A 19,213-nucleotide genomic window follows, 5' to 3' on the forward strand; every position below is an offset into this window, starting at 1 on the left:
AGTCCAGCATGCCAGAAAGGGCCTGGGCACATCCTGTCCTCCTAGCCAGTGCCTTGGCATGAGCAGGCCTCCTTCTGGGGCCTGCCTTCTGTGTCAGACAAGGGTGCTATGCATCCTGATGCTGCTCCCCTGCTACTTAGCTCCCCAAGTGTGTTTGTCTCCCACAAATCCCTGGGACAAAAACTAGGTGTGGCCAATGGTGCCATTGGTTTATGAAAAGACGTGTCTGGCCTTCTGTTACCCTGCGCCACCCAGGCCTTGGGGTAAATCTTGTTCCCCAGCCTGATGAAGCGCATCAGCAGCCACCCAGGCATGGAGGCTCAGACTGTCTCAAATGGGTCCCACCAGCAAGGCCAACCTCAAGATAAAAACCTGTCCCTCAATCCCAATCTCAGGTGGCCTCTAGAGTTTCTAGGTATGTCACTAATGGCTGAGAGCTCAAGTCCACCAGGACTGCACAGAGCATCCCTGAATGGCTGGACTCCAGGCCAAGGCCCACCCTAGATGGAAATCAGTGTGCACTCCTGATGTTTCTCTCTGTGCCAATAAGGGTGGGTTCTTGGTGTGTCTGTGTTGAGTTTGAAGGGCACAGTGGGTTCTCACCTGAGGACCTAGACTGCCCTGACAATAGTGAGGGACCCTTCCCCCTCCACATGCAACAGCCACTATTTGAGCTCCTAGATGCCCCCTGCCTATTTTGCCCGTGAGGCCTGGACATAGAAATTCACTGTGGTAACAGGAAAGGGAATGCTTTCCTACAAACTGTAAAGGCCCCACTCCAGGAGGAAATGAGAGCACCGGGCAAATGGGCTGAACAAAAGCCCCAGCTTCCAGACACTCAGACCCTAAAAGACAAGTGGTGAGGGGGCGGAGGGGCTGAAAACCACAGGCCCAGGTCTGTGCCTCCCCCACAGCCAGGGGCTTCCAGTACAGATGTCACCAGGAGTGCTTGAGGCCTTTACTCACAGCCTCCTATGTGAGCCTGTGAGCATGCCGGTCTTAGAACCTGCTCAAGCCTTCTGTGTGGCTGCTGCCACCCCCACTCTCACCTCCACCTCCATACAAATACTGGGCCTGGTCCAGTGGTGGCAGGGAGACCCCTGGGAACTGCAACTCTCTCACCCTGGCCCCACCATGCAGGAGCTGATGACCTTGATTGCCCCCCCAGGGCATTCCATCCTCTTTCCCCATAATGGGATCCAGCTGCCTCCACCAGGACCATGGTGAGGGTCAAGCTGGACAGCCTGGCACCAGCCCCATTTGTCCTGGTGTTATTTAAGGCAGTGAGATTAGAGCACCCTGCTGCCCACTCCCGGTCCCCTCTCCCCGCACCGGCACCTGCTGACGGGGCAGCTCCACCTAGCGCAGGCAGGGCCCCAACAGGCTCAAGAAGGGGCCAACAAAGGACTCGCCCAGGAGGTGCTGATCTACCCCCACAGGCTGAATGAGCAACTCCTCTTGGCTGACTTCACTTTTATTGGCCCTTGGGAAAGTGTTGTCTTGGGGGCAGGGTGGAGGGCACTGGACTCGAGGAGGACAGCAGGACCTCGGCAGCAGCTGTGGAGGGAGACAGGCCAGCCTGCATCAGAACCTCAGACCTGCTCTGGGGCTGGGATGCTACCACAAGGGCTCAGCAAACACCGCCCAGCAACTTGGCAAAAGAACCATGGTTCATGAGTTCTAGACATTACTATGCTGAGACCACAATCATTCTGACAGACGGAGCCCAAACTAGTGCTCAGCAGATGTTTTCTTCCTAAAGTGTATGAACAAAAACTATAGGTTCTTACTTATTTATAAATAAAAACAAGAATATATAATGGGAATGAGAGGCATCCATGGAAAAGCACCTTTGCCTGAACTGGAAACCCACCTCTGAAGGCAGGCCACTACTTCAAGACCTATAAAAAGCTCCAAGGGTTTCACCAAGATATTTGTTCACTTCTGCTGCACACTGAGCCCCAGGGTTCCTTGCACTTCTGGGGACCCTTTCCTCCATGGATGGGATCAGCTTACCTTCACTTAGGCCACATACTGCTTCTTTTTCTTATTTCTTTCAGGCTCTGTAAGTAAAAGTTCCAGTTTTCTCTTGAGAAGTGAGAGCTTGGGCCCCTTGTCTCTCTCATTTCCAAGTCTGGGTAGCCACCGTGACGCCCTGGCCCTGCTCCGCCCATGGCTGCTGGCATGGGGGATCTCGGTGGGAGCAAAGGGGCCGGCTGCTGGGGGCCCCCACTCCTCAGTCATCCTCGAGTCCTCTGGCCACTGGGGACACCTCAGGACCCAGCCTCCTGCCTCGGGGCCGCTGTCCTGGACTGGCGGCCTAGGCTCACTGATGGGCAGCATGTCCACATCGGCGGCCTCCAGGCCTGAGGGGGCCCAGCCTGTGGCTTTAAGGAAGATGTCCGGTATTTTGGACGAGGGAGAGTCCTCCAGCTTAACACCTTCTGGATCCTTTGTCATAAGCATAGATGAAGCCACATTACAGTGCATTCTGCCCAGAAATCAACTGCTGAAACTATAGTCGGAAGGAGCAGGCATTTCTTCCAACTCACCATCGTAAGGATCTAAAAACTGATGGCAGAAGTGTTTCTAAGCCAGTTAGTGATCTCTACTGGGGGATAAAGTATAACACTCCTTATGTAAGCAAATCAGTTTTCCATCCCTGATGGTGGCAGAAAAATCCCCCAAATGCATGTGATCAACATTTGCCAACACCCAGAAAGCCTGGTGGGGGGGAACCCACTGACCCTGGGCAGCTTAGCTCCGGCCCCGTAATTTGGAAGCCCTGGACTCAGTCCTGGGGGTACTGCCGGCCCAAGCCAGCCCTGCCCACCGTTTGTGGGTCTGAGCTCTGCCACTTTCTCTTAACGTCTCTTCCAAAGGGCAAGGAGCCATTTTCCTGGTGAAGGGAAATCGAGGACGATGCCAAGTCAGCCCCTAGCTGAATCCTGCTCACTCTCCCCTGCCCTGGCTCCCTCTCTGACAGCTGCTTGAGCAGGGCAGGGCTTGGGAGGCTCCATGCAGCCCCCACTGCTCCTCACCCAGTAGGTGGCTGAAGAGTGAATAAAGCTGAAATGAGTATGTCAAGTCCAGATGTTCCTTGTTTTACAAAAGAACTAGGCCATTGCCCAATCTGGTCTTGAAAGGGGTGTCATGCCAGGTCAGAAGCTGTGGCTGGTTATCTGGCTCCCAGAAAGGGCCAACCCAACACCTCCCATTCTTGGAGCTTTCTGGATGTCTGATAATGCCGCCAGCCCCCACCGCTCTGTGCCCTTCACACCAGAACTTACCACTTGTTCTTCTCCCCGCCTAACACCTTCTATGTCCATGCTCTTCGTTGACTGAGTGGCTCTAGCAGTAAAGGTGTCCTGAGAAACTCTAAATCCCCTGTACTTATGTGGACAGTTGACACGTCAGCATCATTTCCGGAACTTCCTATGGGTAAGCTAGACCTTCTGTCCACTTCCAGGGCTGTGTTGAAAGGTCCTGTGGACATGCGAAAGGTCCCCCCATGAAGACAGACAGGGCATTGTACTTAGGTATATGACTAAACCTGTCTACACTCCCAACTGCTTCACCCCTGGTTAACACTGTGGCTTCAGTCACACACGGGCTGTCAGAAGGGCCTGGAAGGCCAGTGCAGGGACCCCTGGCAACAGCCCTGTGGTGGGGGAGGGCAGCATTTCCCTTGTTTAGTGAGAATCTTCCAAGCGGCTCATTTCATCTTGGATCAGTTCATAAATGAACTGTTATTTAATTTTAAGAAAAATGAAAATAGCTAAAAACCCTAATCAGTCAGCTGCTGACGTCATTTCAATTTCAGGAACTGTCACGAGTGTCGGGACTCAGGCAAGGGGCTCTTCAAGTACCGACTCCTGGATGGGAGGGGAAGAGGGGGTTGGGTGGGAGATCCACTCTGGAACCACACAGAAGCCAACAGACACCAGTAGATGCAGAAAAGCTGAGCTCCAACCCTAACTCACTGGGTCCTGGTTAAAACGACTCACCGGTACACAAGCCACCTTCCGGCCCATGTGGCATCTCACCCTAGAAAGCCCAGGTGCCAGCCACAGCTGAATTGCCTCTGAGGCTGGCCGACCATCCATGAACCAGAGGTCTTATCAATCTTCCAGGCCAAGTAATTTTCTTTTTTTAATTGAAAGAGGAAAAACAATCCATTTGACCATCACAGCAAACATTTTTTGAAAAATACAGTAAACCTTTGTGCAGAAAGGAGCTGACGTAATAGGCGTGGCAATGCGGAGCTGCATGTATTGCAAAAAACATGTTCTTAAACTTAATCCATTCCTGTGGGTGTGATCCATGGTAAGTAAGATCTTTTGAGGAGGTGATTTTGCTTAAGGTGTGGCCCACCTGACCCATGAAGGCTCTTAATCCTGTTACTGGGGGGTCTTATAGGGCAGGAAGAGAAGAAAAAGAAAGCTGAGGGAGCAGTCAGGATTTGAAGCTGGAAGAGAACAGAGAGGCCAAGAGCGGCCGCCCTGCGCCTTGTTATATGACAGAGGAGCCCAGGACTGAGGAGGGTCAGAAGCCAGCCCCAAATGCCAGTCTTCTGGGAAGAAAGCATTGCCTAGATGACGCCTTTCTTTTAGCGTCAAACCATAAGCCAATAAATTCCCCTGGTTTAAGCCGACCCATTGCATGGTATTTGCTTTAGCAACAAGGAAACTAAAATAGCACGGCTGAGACAACTCCTCTTAGAAAGGCCTGCTTGCAAGGAGGGCCCTTGGCTGGTATCTAGAACTTGGGGTGTCAAGAGGAGCCCCACCCTGCTGGATCTGGTAAAAGGGGCTCCCTGTGCCTAAACTGTAGATATGATGTCGTTTATGCTGAGCCCCTGCTTTCCTTCTCGGAGTCTGGAATTTTTGTATGTGCCACACCAAGGGGGCCTACATGACCAGTCCCCAATAAAAAAAAATTCTGGGTGCTGAATCCCTAAGGAGCTTCACGGGTGGGCTGCACCTCATGTGCGTCCTCATGACTCAATGCAGGAGGAATCCAGTGCGGCCCATGGAACCCCCCTCCCCCCCCCCCCGAGAGGAGGGCTCCTGGAAACCCCCACCTGGCTTCTTCTAAGCTCTGCCCACCACCTCCTCCCTCGGCTGACTTGGCTTTGTCGCCTTTTGCTGTAACAAAAAACCACATACAGTCCCATGAGCCTCCCAGCCCATCATCAAACCTGGGGCTGATCTTGGGGACCCCAACACAGCTGTAGGGAAAGGCCCAAGGCAGTGGGGCCTGGCAGGCTCACTCAAGTCTAAATCTGGGGGGCCCACAGAGCCCTCACGCCCAGCCACCTCGCACCCAGGCCTGCCCACCCCGAGGTTCCTCTGGGTGTGATGTGTCCTCCATGTCATGCAGTCCAGCCCTGCCCTGATTAGACACTGTGACAGCTGCAAACCATCCCCTTGAACCCAGGGGCTTTACAACAAGACCTGGAAATAGGGTCCCTGTCCTGCCAGCCTCAGAGGGGACTTCTGTCCAGCACTCAGCCCTGAGTGAACCTGCTCTTACTCTGAGCACCAGCCCCAGGGGTGAAAGGGGCCTCTGCAAAGGCTAGCACAAAGGGCAGCACTCTCCTCCCACCCTGTGGAAGGTCAATCTGCACATGCTGACACGTGCCTGAGAACTGTCCCTTAACTCATCTGACACTAAACACACCAAGAGGAGCTGGCCGAGCAGGTGGGGACCCGTGGACAGGACTCTGGATTAGAAAGACATGTCCTGGTCTCAGGCCCTGAGTCAATACTCACCAGACTCACCAGACTCAACCACAAACTTCCTGGCCCATGTCCCAGCCACCAAGCCCAGCTCCTTCGATTAGCCACGGAAGGGCTGAAGGGCAAGGAGACTTCCAAGGAGGCCATGAAAGGCCTGGTGGCCTATTTTATTTAAAAATGTATCCTGTATCCAGAAGGAAAGGATTCCTCAGTTTTGGCCTGCGTGAAACCCCGGCACTGGGAGAATATGGACACTGCTGGCCCAGCCCAGGACAGGACTCACCTCTTTCCAAATACCTTCGACAAAGTCCATGCGAATCTTTCTGTGATTGGCCTGGAAAAAGAAAGGCTTCAAGGCTCCTTTCTCTGCAGGTGGGCAGACAGCAGCTTGGTCTTCAAAGTCAAGGGGACAGGGGTGTCCATTGCCCAAGCTTCCAGATTCTGCCCTGCTCAGACTCACAGGGTAGGTGGCCCCGACAGGCTGGGAGGGTGCAAGGAGCAGGTATTTTCCCAGAGCCTGAGCAGAGAAGGCACCACCTCTAGAGGGCTTGGTTTGAGGGACTAACATGCAATCTAGGCCTCTCTGCCAATGGGAAAAGTAGAGGCAGGAATCCAGCAAGGGGAGAACCCTGTGGCCAGACGCGGTCACCATCGCATCAGAAGGGACTAAAATGGCCCGATTCCCCCCACCCGGTAGCGCCCCGTTCACCTGTTCTTGATGAAGCCCGAGGATCGTGGCACATGGCAACCAGTGCCGAACCCTTCCTGGAGGAAGCTTCTCAGAAGAACCCAGGTCTGGGGTCAGATACTCTAGACCCTTCCCCAGTAAACCCAGGCTGCCTGGAAAAGGGACTGTTTTGTTGGCACTTAAAGCCCTGGAATTTTAATGTCTCTAGTTTTGTTTTTGTTTTTTTTTTTTTAAATACAGGCAGGCACCGGGAATTGAACCCAGGTTTCCGGCATGGCAGGCGAGAACGGTGCCCCTCAGTGTCTCTAGCTTTTGCAAGAGAAAACAAGTCCCATAATGATGACAGCAAGAACCACTGGGAAGAATATTTCCAGGGGGGTGTCTGGGCTCAGCACAAGTATTTCTTGTCTCAGGCACACTTGGTGGGGTCAAGCCAGCTGCCTCCTTCTTTCCCTCCCCCAGAAACCCCCAAGACCAGCAGGAGAGAAGTGATGTGGGGAGCTGAGAAGCACCTGGAAGCAACGGAGCCTGTTTCTGTGTGTCTTCTGGAAGCCGGCCCCGACAGCACGGAATGCTGCTCGGATGCAGCCCGAGCGGCAATGCCGCAGCCCGGCCATGGCTCAGGGAGCAGGTAGTGGATTCTTTACTTCACTGAAGAGATATGAAGTGAACAGGGGAAAAGCACACATCAGTGGCTGCAAAGTGCGAGGGGAGGGTTGATGAGACCAGGGGCCCCAAGGACTATCTGGGTGAGGTGGCCCTCTGGTCTTTGGTGGTGGCTGCTCAATTGCATGCACTTGTTGAAACTCAGAGCTATACACCAAAAAGGGTACACATGACTGCAAGTAAATTACAGCTCAATAAAATAAATCTAGAACGTTTTCCAGTGTTTAGTTAAAAGAAAACCAGCCAATAGCCTGTAACATGAATGCAGCCCATGAGCCAATGTTTCAGAAAGTAATTTCTTACGTAAGTGATTTCTCACTTAGCTCTTCCTACAAAAGTCATTTCTCGTAAGGAAGGCTCATCATTAAAATACCGTACAAATTCATCAACAAAGTCAGACATGTGAAAGGCAGAAGGGAGCTTAGGGGCACCTGTGCAGTTCAAACCCCCTCCCCCCGTTTTCAGCTGGTGAAGAAACAAGTCCAGAGTGGGGACTGATTTGCCCAAGTTCACACAAACTCAGAGAGCTTTTCCTAAGAAATGTGAGGTTGTTAAAAACAAAACAAAAATCTCACACACCCAAAGGAGAGCAAACCCTCTTGAGAACAAGAGATTACAAACCTCCTTGGAGTTTCATGTCACTTGCTTTCTTCAAGAATCCGTATGGGATGGGGCCTGCTAAGTCCTGCTGGAAAGAGAATCACTTCTTAACATGGGCAGTGTAGCAGCTTGTCACTGACCAATCAGTCTCTCCCGGGCTGAGTTCCTTGGAACACCCATGCTGAGGCCCGTGCATCAAAGGTTCAGAGAAAAGGACATGCGGCCAGGCAGAACTAAAGCATTTTAAAGGCAAAGAAATGTTTCCAGTAAAAAAGAAATCGACTTACTACTTTGTTGTTTTGGTATTAGCTAAAGTGCAAATTTTTTTCAGGCGGCTGTAATGTCCTTGGGCTGATCCCACCCACAGCCTCACATGATCTTTAACCTTAGGCTCTTCTGGGCTGCCCTTGTGATGAGCTTGAGAGTTTTTGGTAGGATGCCTCTCTATTGGAAGGTGATGTTTTCCTCGTAATTAGGTGGGATTATGGGTCTGGGGGAGGCGGACGCTAGAGATAAAGCAGCACTCCCCTCCCACCCCGTGGAGGGCGCATTGTATCAACAATGACCTCACTGTTGGTGCTGGCCATGGCGCCCTGGCTCACGGGCTGACTGTCAGGTCTCTCCACTGTAAAAGACTCTTTTTGTCCTAAAAGGGTTCTCTTTGGAAGACAGTCACTGTGTGCGGGCCACACTTGGAGGTTGAGGGGTAGGCTTTGCCTCCCGAGGGCAGAGGACCTACATAAGCTATTCCAAATTCTTCTGCATGGAAGATTTGTCTCTTCTCCTCCATTAATCTGTTTCTTCAAATCATTATATCAGAATGGACTCATCCATATACTTTGGGTGAGAACCCAATGCTAAGTTATTTTGTTGCTCAAACGGTCCAGGCTTGTTTCATAGGCTCTGGCATTCCTTTGACCTACTTAAACCCACTTAATTTTGCTCTCCGAAGGGACGCATCCTGTGCATTCCCTCAGTCTTGCTCCAGACTGACTTTACATAAAAGTACCAAAAAAGTGAAATGGTGGCAAGTGGAGGGACCCGGTCACCCATCTTCTCCTCACCTCCCCAAGCCCCAGCTCTGCTCACAGCATACAGTCAGCCCAATGCTACCTTTTTTGGGCCAGCTGACTGGCAACAAGTTAATGGACTTTTTTGTATCTTTTGTTTCCCTAGTTACTGGGGATACACACACACACACACACACACACACACACACACACACACTGGGAGAAGAAAAACAAACAAATGTTCAGATAAATGAACTTTCATTACCTCAGTTGAATTACCCTATCAATTTATGAACTCTCTTTCTTTAGTTGAATATCACATGATAGGAAAGGCAAGATTATGATGCAGTAACTTATTAAGTCTCAGTAAAAATCAAACCTGAGTGGTTATCTCAAACATATTAATCTTCAGTAAAAAAGCAAATCCCAGTGCTTACCTCAGTTTCAGTCATTTAAGGGGTTCAGATTATGAAGTTTCCCACATCTTGCACATCATCACTGCAACAGTGACTTACAAAGCAGACAGAACATTAAAGTTTCACTGGCTAGAACCAGTCATCTGGCCCCAATTTAATGGCAGAGAAGACTAGGAAATGTACAGGAGCTTATGGAATATTGGAGAACACCTCTGGCTCTGGAAGACATACTGACTGATATTATTCAAAGTGAGGGCAAATGCTCATGGCTGGTAGACTATTCTCTAGGAAACCCATTCACCTTTCTCCAAGTTTTTTTTATAAGACTCAGTTCTTTTGTTAGCAAACTTACTTATAAAGGATGTTCTTGTTATCACAATTAAATTAAATCAATATTAATTAAATTGCCAATTAAACATTCCATTACCCAATGAAATCTAAATGTAAAGTAATTGTTTTTTTTGAAACTGTCACTGGAAGGAAGAGAAGATTTTGGCCCTGTCATGAGGAAGAAATCTTCCAGCGTGGAGGCAGTTTGACAACGCTAAACTGTAAAAACATCTAACAATGTGCTTCACCACTCAGCCTGTAATAGGGCTTGTGTTTCAACCATGAAAATCAGATTTCAGGGTCGCCCTAAACTCATTCCCAAGCCCTGCCTCCTTCCTTTATAGGACCAAAAGCAAAGTGGGCTAGAGATAGAGGGTACTCCGGACAAGCCAGCACGGGGGCTCCCCACTTCCCCAAGAGTGTCACAACCCCTGACTCCTGGGTGGGTGGCAGCACTCATTCCTAGAAAAGATGAGCCCCAGCATAAAACATGAGAATCCACCTGGCATCTTGCTCTGGCAGCTTCCAGCTGCAACCCTGTCCAGGTGTGAGTGTCTGCTTTACATCCCAGTAACCCTGTCTGATGACCTGCAGGACGGCATGGGGCACAGGAGATGAGGGTCCTGAGGGAGACTGGCTCTCCAGTCTGCCCTCACCCAGGAGAGGGAAGGGCCTTCCACTGGCGAGGGAGAAAGGACAGGCTCCTAGTCACCTCCTTAGTGGCAAAGCCCAGGGGCTGAGATGCAGGCCATCCCTCAGGGCTTAGCCCAGGTCAGAGGGGCCTCTGCATGTGACGTCCCTAATGCCTGGGGAGAGAATGTCATCAGGAATTGACAGCTCATTCTGTCCTCAGACAAGGGAGCTCTGTCCCCTGAGAATTCTGGTTCAGCCATGCCATCGAGCAAGACAAGGGCTGGCTGTGAGACAGCAGTCCAAATATGGGCCTGGAGCAGGGGAGCCCTGATGCAAAGAAACAAATCGCCTTTTTCACCACTCCACTGTGAGGGGCTCTGGAAGCTGGGGTGCCCCTGTGGAAGGTGTCGACAGCTGCACAATAGTGAGTCACTTTGAACATCTCAAGGACTGGGAAGTCCAGCCCTCACTCCTCATCTCCTTCCCGTGTGCAGAGGGAGGCTTCTGAGGAGTGCACGTGTCCCCAGACTTGGCGGTCAGTGTCCCTCCTACATCCTTCAGACTCTGTAGAGAAGGGGGTACCTCCACCTCTGTTTCAGCTGGTACTAGTCACCCGGCCCCAATCTAACAGGTTGAAAACCTTCATCAGAGTTCCTGTAGAACCCTGAGGAATACAGAATCACAATTTTTAAAAACATGAAGCCCTCTGGGAAGATGGTGGAGCGGAGCGAATTGAGCTCACCACTACTGCATTGAACAAGATTGGGGATGAGGAGGAAATGACCCGGACTGTGGTCTCGGGTGTGAATGACCCAGCAGGCTCTCTAGGGAGTTGGGGGGAAGAGAGAGGTGTGGGGATCGAGACGGGAGACTGGGATGAGTCTGGTGGCTGTGATCCGTGAGGGCAGGTGCCATCCAAGGGAACTGACCATCCCTCTGCTCCAGCTGGGGAGATCTTCCCGCGTGGGTCTGCGGTTGAAAGCGCCTGCAGGGAGCACGATGGTCCACCTCAGGAGGTCGGGTCGCCTGCCTGGGTGCCATGTCTGGCAGACCCCCCAGGCACTGGGCACTGCAGGTCGGCTGATCCCTGGGCACTGGTCAGCTTCCCAGTCCCACCAGCAGGGACGGGTCATCTGGCCACCACAGTGGGTAGTAGTCCCCCCCAACCCCCACCTCACCCCCACCCCCGCATACACGCTGTCCTCCAGCCCCTGCCAGCCGGGAGGGTGGGGCTGAGGAAGGAGGTGCCTCGGGAGCACCACCTGCTGGTGAAACGCAGTAAGTGCAGGCAGCCTAACTCCCTAACTTCCTAGGTTTTTATTTTTTTAATATTTTTTCCTAATACTCTTTTTTCTTTTTTTAATCCCCTTTTAAAATACATTTTTCTATATATTTTTATTAGTAGTATAATTGTTTTTTCATTGTTTTTTATTTTTATTTTTATAGAAATTTTCTATTTTCTATTCTTATTTTTTATTTTATATTGTTATATTTTATTTCATTTCTTTTTCTTTTTTTTCTTAAACTTTTTCTCTCCCGTTATGGGCACCAGTCTGGGTCCACTCACAATATATCTTGGGGTATCTCATTCTGATTCTGGGGCCCACCACTGTTGAGATGTGTTGTTCATGTTGTTTTTTTTTCATATTTTTACTCTTCTGTTTTTCTTTTTTGGGCAGGCATGGGCCAGGAGTTGAGCTTGGGTCTCCTGTGTGGTAGGTGGCCATTCTACCACTGAACTACCCAGTCTAGCTCTTAATAGACTCTCAAGTTAAAGTATATCCCCTACATGAGATCCAGACCTAGATCTGGTGGGGAATAACCGACAAACCAAGTGCAAAAGGAAACCTTCAGTGCAAAACCAAGTAAATACAAAACTTCAGATAAGTGAAGGAAACCAACTTGCAAAATAACCTTGCTAAGATAATCAAATGCCCCAAACACTACATAAAATCACAAAGCATGTGAAGATCCAAACAGAAATGGCGTAGCCAAACAACCAAATCAAAACTCGGAAGGGGACACAGAACACAGAACAACTACTCAAGAATATTTATAAATAACGGATACCAGGAAGATACTAGAAGACCATAAAGAAGAATTTGAAAGATTAAATAGAAAAATAGCAGATGTCACAGAAATAAAAGATATAGTAGACTGAATTAGAAATATACCAGAGACAGGATAGATTCGAAGAAGCAGAAAGAAGAATAAGTGAGCTGGAAGACAGGACAACTGCACTAGAGCACACAAAAGAACAAATGGCAAGAAAGGTAAAAAGAACACAGCTGGATCTTAAGGAAGTGACAGACAACAAAAGGTGCACAGATATAAGAATCATTGTGGTCCCAGAAGGAAAAGAGACAAGTAAAGGGCAGGGAAGGTTAGTCAAAGATATAATCAGGAAAAACTTCCCAATCCTTATAAAAGACATAAATATGCAAATCAAAGAGGTCCAACAAACTCCAAAAAGAATCCAAAGAGGCCAGCTCCAAGACCATACTAATCAGTCTGTTAAATGTTAAAGAGAAACAGAAAGTCCTAAAAGCAGCATGAGAAAAGCAGTCTACTACATACAAGGGAAAATACATGACACTGACTTTGGACTACTCAACAGGCACCATGGAAGCAAGAAGGCAGTGGTATTATATATTTAAGATCCTGAACGAAAAAAACCGCCAGTCAAGAACTCTATACTAAGCCAAGTTATCCTTCAAAATAGAGGGCGAGAAGGACCTCTTTTGTTGCTCAGAGGTGGCCTTTCTCTCTCTAAGCCCAACTCTGCAAGTGAAACCATTGCACCCCACCCCACCCCCCACATGGGACATGACATCCAGGAGTGAAAGTCTCCCTAGCAGTATGGGAGATGACTCCCAGGGATAAGCCTGGCCCTGGCACCGTGGGCCATCCTGATCAAAACAATCAAAACAATGCCATCCTGAGCAAAAGGGGGAAAACAAGTGTAACAAATAAGTTATTAGTGGCTGAGAGAGTTCAAATGGAGTCGAGGCTACAGTGAAGGTCACTCTTACACATGCTTCAGTTAGACATTGCTATCTATCATAACTTGCCAAACCCCAACCAAAAACATTCCTGCCAATCTTAAATAACACCGAGGGCATTATATAAGATTCTACAAAAAAGGTTCCATGTACTCCAAAACCTACAAATTCCAGACAGGTTATTGGACCAGATAACTCCAGAAATGTAGAGGGGCCAGCCCTTCCAGAATATCAACTAGTTCCATCCCCCTATCACATATTATCGAAAGCCCCTTCCAACATGAAAAAGTTGGAATGGGCATAGCCCAAATACCCCTAAAGAGTGGGAGAAAGATCAAAGGTGATGGTGGAGTTATATAGAGAAAGTCAGGTTTAACAAACAAGTATGAGTGCTGAATCATTATACTGATATTTCTTTTAGCCTCCAATACCTTAGAGCAGCCAGAAATAAAACCCTAAAATTGTGGAATTGTAACCCATTTAAAACTCTAAAGTCTGTTCTATAACTAAGTATTGCGCTGTGTATGAAAATTTATTGCTTTTATGTATATACGTTATTTTAAGAGAAGGAGGAGTACAACAGAGAAGAAAGGATTGAACACGTGAGTACGACAGCTGAATCATTATATTGATATCTCTGTTGGTCTCCGGTGTCTTAAAGCAGCTAGAAGAAAAAACGAAAAATTGTGGAACTCTAACCCATACCAAACTTTAAAATCTGTTCTATAACTACTTGTTAAAATGTACTTGGAAATTTATTGCTTTTTTATTTATAGGTTATATTTCACAATTTTAAAAAATGTTAAAATTTTTTTTAAATGGAGAGATTAAAATCTTAAAGACAGAGATTGAGAGAACTACTCAACAAAAGAGACCTGCCTTACAAGAAATCCTAAAGGGAGTCCTGTCACCTGAAAAACCACGCAAGAGAGGGAGATGTGAAGGACAGCACAGAATTGATGAACATGAGTAACGATAATTTTTATTTATTTTAACTTTTTTATTGTATAGTATATACACAAACCAAAGAAATAAAAAGCAATAGTTCTCAAAGCACTCTTCAAAAAGTACTTACAGGACATATTTCAGAGAATTTTTTCTCAGAATTTTTTCCTTCTAGCAGCTCCAGAATACAGGAGGCTGGAAGGCTTAAATATTTTTTATCAACACAATAAACTTTTTTCCTTCTTTTTTTGTGAACAATAACATAGATACAAAAAAGCAATAAATTTCAAAGCACAGCAACACAATTAGTTGTAGAACAGATTTCAGAGCTTGACATGGGTTACAATTTCACAATTTTAGCTTTAGAGTAATGATAATTTAAAAGATAAAAGGAGAGAGGGAAAAATATATATATACATCTGACAAAAAACTAAAGGTAAGATGGTAGAGTCAAGAACTTCTTTTCAGAAAGATAGACGATAAACACTGAGATGGTATAATCTAGGAATGCTTAGAGTGTATGATGATAGTGACTAAATATACAAATTTTAAAAATGTTTTTGCATGAGGAAGAACAAAGGAATGTCATTACTGCAGGGTGCTGAAAATAGATGGTAATTAATATTTTTAAATTTCAACTTATGTGTGAGACTAAAGCAAAAAATGTTTATTTGGTACAAAATTTATATTTTGACTAGTGCATTTCCTAATATAATTTATGTAGATAGTTTGATTGAACACCATAAGTACTTGGAATCTCAGGTAGGACATGAGATTTTGTTGGTTTGTCCAGAGTGATGCCCCGATGAATCCCAGAGTGATTTGATCAGTGAGTGGAAAAGGATTTGCAAAGACCCCTTTGGGGAATGGTGAGTACAGGGGAAAATTCAATTTCCCCAAGCTGAATTCTTGATATTCTCACAAGCAGTGTGGACAACCAAAGCTATAGGCTGAGTTATATATAGCCCCCAGTCTTGGAGTTTGTTCATATGAAATTTAACCCCACAAAGGATAGGTCAATTTCTACTTAAAATTTAGGTCTAAGAGTTACCCCAAAGAGAACCTCCTTTGTTGCTCAGATGTGGCCTCTCTCTCCAGCCAACACAATAAGCAATCTCACCACCCTCCCCCTGTCTACATGGGACATGACTTCCAGGGGTGTAGACCTTCCTGACAACGTGGGACAGAAATCCTAGAATGAACTGAGACTCAGCATCAAGGGATTGAGAAAACCTTCTCGACCAAAAGGGGGAAGAGTGAAATGAGACAAAGTGTCAATAGCTGAGAGATTCCAAACAGAGTCAAGAGGTTATCCTGGAGTTTATTCTTATGCATTGAGTAGATATCACCTTGTTATTCAAGATGTAATGGAGAGAGAGGTTGGAGGGAACTGCCTGAAAATGTAGAGCTGTGTTCCATCAGCCATATTTCTTGAAGATGATTGATTAATGATATAGCTTTCACAATGTGACTGTGTGATTGTGAAAACCTTGTGTCTGATGCTCCTTTTATCTACCTTGTCAACAGATGAGTAGAATATATGGAATAAAAATAAATAATAGGGAAAACAAATGTTAAAATAAATTTAGTTTGAAATGCTAGTGATCAATGAAAGGGAGAGATAAGGGGTATGGTAGGTATAATTTTTTTTTCTGTTTTCATTTTATTTCTTTTTCTATTGTCTTTTTATTTCTTTTTCTGAATGGATGCAAATGTTCTAAGAAATGATGAATATGCAACTAAGTGATGATATTGTGAATTATTGATTATCTATGTTAATTTTTATTTCATTTGTTAATTTTTTAAATTAATAAATAAATTTTAAAAGAAAAAGAAAAAAAGATGTAATGGAGAGACTGGAGGGAACTGCCTGAAAATGTGGAGCTGTGTTCCAGTAGCCATGTTTCTTGAAGATGATTGCATAATGATATATGTCATGGTTAGGGACAGGTGTCAACTTGGCCAAGTTGTGGTACCTGTTCACCTGATTGGGCAAGCGCTGGCCTGTCTGTTGCAATGAGGACATTTCATAGGATCAGGTCATGATCACGTCAGCTACATCCACAGCTGATTCCATTTGTAATCAGCCAAAGGGGAGTGTCTTCTGCAATTAGTGATGCTAAATGCAATCATGGGAAGCCTTTTAAGGAGGACTCAGAGGAGACAGGTTCCATTCCTGCTTTGGCTGGTGAGCCTCTCCTGTGGAGTTCATCCAGGCCATCCATTGGAGTCATCGGCTTCGCAGCCTGCCCTGTGGATTTTGGACTCTGTGTTCATACGGTCACGTGAGACACTTTCATAAATTTTATATTTGCAAGTGTTCCCTGTTGATTCTGTTTCTCTAGAGAACCCTAACTAATACAATATAGCTTTCACAATGTGACTGTGTGATTGTGAAAACCTTGTGTCTGATGCTCCTTTTATCTACCTTGTCAACAGATGAGTAGAACATACGGAATAAAAGTAAAGAATAGGGGTAACAAATGTTAAAATAAATTTAGATTGAAATGCTAGTGATCAATGAAAGGGAGGGATAAGGGGTATGGTATGTATTATTTTTTTCTGTTTTTGTTTTATTTCTTTTTCTGAATAGATGCAAATGTTCCAAGAAATTATCATGATGATGAATATGCAACTATGTGATGATATTGTGAATTACTGATTATACATGTTGAACGGAATGATCAAAACAGGAGTGTTTGCATTGGTTACCTTTTTTTTGGTATCTAAAAAAAATAAAAAATAAAAAAATTCATATATACCATATCCCTTACCCCTCCCTTTCATTGATCACTAGCATTTCAATCTATATTTAACATTTGTTCCCCCTATTATTTATTTTTATTCTATATGTTTTACTCATCTGTCCATAAGGTAGATAAAAGGAGCATCAGACACAAGGTTTTCACAATCACAAAGTCACATTGTGAGAGCTATATCATCATACAATCATCATCAAGAAACGTGGCTACTGAAACACAGCTCTACATTTTCAGGCTGTTCCCTCCAGCCTCTCCATGAACTCCTTAACTAAACAGGTGATACCTATTTAATGCCTAAGAATAACCTCCAGGATAACCTCTCAATTCTGTTTGGAATCTCTCAGCCATTGACACTTTATTTTGTCTCATTTCACTCTTCCCCCTTTTGGTCAAGAAAATTTTCTCAATTCCTTGAAAATATTTTTTTCAAGAAAGTACAAAGGCACCCTACACAATGGGAGACAATACTTGGAAACCACAGATCAGATAAGGGTCTAGTATCCAGAGTATATAAAGAAGTTCTGCAACTCAACAACAAAAAGACATACAGCCCAATTACAAAATGGGCAAAAGAAATGAACAGATACTTCTCAAGAGAGGAAATAGAAATGGCTAAACACACATGAAAAGATGCTCAACTTCACTGGCTATTAGGGAAATGCAAATCAAAACCACAATGTGATATCATCTCACACCCACAAGAATGGCCATTATAAAAAAAATACATTAGAAAATGACAAGTGTTTGGAAAGGATGTAGAGAAAGAGGCACACTAATCCACTGTTGGTGGGAATGTCAAATGGTACAACTGCTGTGGAAGGCAGTTTGGCAGTTTCTCAGGAAGCTAAGTACAGAATTGCCATATGATCCAGCAATACCATGGCTAGGTATCTATTCAAAGGACAGGAGGGCAAGGACACAAATGAGCATTTGCACACCAATGTTTATAGCAGCATTAATTTCAATTGTCAAGAGATGGAAATAGCCCAAATGTCCATCAACAGAGGAGTGGCTAAACAAGCTGCAGCATATACATACAATGGAATATTATGCAGCTGTGGTACATACACACGATGGAATATTATATAAGAAAGAATAAAGTCATGAAGCATGTGGCAATGTGGACAGATTTAGAGAATATTATGCTGAGTGAGATTAGTCAGAAATAAGAGTACAAATACTGTATGTTCTCACTTATATGAATTAATATTAATGAATGAATTTGGAGAATTTCAATTAGGAACAGAGGCCATCAGGAGATAGAAATAGGGTAGATATTGGGCAATTGGAGCTGACTGGATACAGATTGTACAACAGCACTGATTGTAAAAATTCAGAAATGGATAGCACAATACTATCTAACTCTAATAAAATAATGTTAGTACACTGAATGAAGCTGAAATGTGAGAATGATAGAGGGAAGAGGGCTGGGGGCACATATGAAACCAGAAGGAAAGATAGACAATAAAGACTGAGATTGTATAATCTAGGAATGCCTAGAATGTGTACTGATAGTAACTAAATCTACAAATTTTTAAAAGTTTTTGCATGAGGAAGAACCAAGGAATGCCAATATTGCAAGGTGTTGAAAATAGATGGTCATTCATAAACTAAAACTTCAACTACGGAGTGAAACCAAAGCAAAAAATGTTTATTTGGTACAAAATTTGTATTTTGACCGGTGCATTTCCTAATATAACTTATATAGACAGGTCATTGAACACCATAAGTACATGAAACCTTGAGTAGGGCATGAGATTCTGTAGGTTGGTCCAGAGTGATACCCTGATAAATCCCAGAGTGATATGAACAGTGAATAAAGATGTATTTGCAAAGTCCCCTTGGGGGAATGGGGAGAAAGGGGAAAATTTCAACTTCCCCATTTGGAGAATTCCTAATATTCTCACAAGCAGTGGGGACAACCAAATCAATAGGCCAAGCCCTTGATCTTGGGGTTTGTTCATATGAACAAACTTAACCCCACAAAGGGTAGGATAAACCTACCTAATATCAGGGCTAAGAGTCACCCCCAGAGAACATCTTTTGTTGTTCAGATGTGGCCTATCTCTCTCTCTCTCAACCAACACAGAAAGCAAACTCACTGCCCTCCACTTCTCTACGTGGGCCAAGACTCCCAGGGGTGTAAACCTCCCTGGCAACGTGGGACAGAAATCCTAGAATGAGCTGGGACTCATTATCAAGGGATTGAGAAAACCTTCTCAAACGAAATGGGGAAGAGAGAAATGAGACAAAATAAAGTGTTGGTGGCTGAGAGATTTCAAACAGAGTCAAGAGGTTATCTGGAGGTTATTTTTATGCATTATACAGATATCCCTGTTCTATTTTGCTAGCTGCCGGGATGCAATATACTAGAAACAGAACGACTTTTAAAAGGGGGAATATAATAAGTTGCTAGTTTA

The 19,213-nt window shown here is 45.6% G+C and overlaps 1 protein-coding gene across 8 annotated transcripts in view; it reads right to left on the reverse strand.

The window, feature by feature from the left end:
* Positions 1 to 1,301: 1,301 nt before the first annotated feature.
* LOC143652226 (uncharacterized) overlaps positions 1,302 to 19,213 on the reverse strand; it is a 43,087-nt gene continuing 25,175 nt past the window's right edge. Inside the window, exons 3-9 of one of the 8 annotated variants that reach the window (XR_013160514.1) lie at positions 7,717 to 7,783; positions 6,942 to 7,080; positions 6,025 to 6,075; positions 3,291 to 3,486; positions 2,748 to 2,899; positions 2,017 to 2,063; positions 1,308 to 1,557 (exon numbers count right to left, since the gene is read on the reverse strand). Coding sequence is in view for 1 of the 8 variants with exons in the window: in XM_077123582.1 (XP_076979697.1) it covers positions 2,023 to 2,451; positions 3,291 to 3,329 (468 nt within the window). In the remaining 7 variants the exon portion in view is untranslated. Of the gene's footprint in view, positions 1,558 to 2,016; positions 2,572 to 2,747; positions 2,900 to 3,290; positions 3,487 to 6,024; positions 6,076 to 6,941; positions 7,081 to 7,716; positions 7,784 to 19,213 lie in introns of all 8 variants that reach the window. The other 7 variants (XR_013160513.1, XM_077123582.1, XR_013160517.1 and 4 more) reach the window with 7 other exon arrangements.

Source organism: Tamandua tetradactyla, chromosome 12, assembly GCF_023851605.1.
Source record: "Tamandua tetradactyla isolate mTamTet1 chromosome 12, mTamTet1.pri, whole genome shotgun sequence".
NCBI classification, from domain to species: Eukaryota; Metazoa; Chordata; class Mammalia; order Pilosa; family Myrmecophagidae; genus Tamandua; species Tamandua tetradactyla.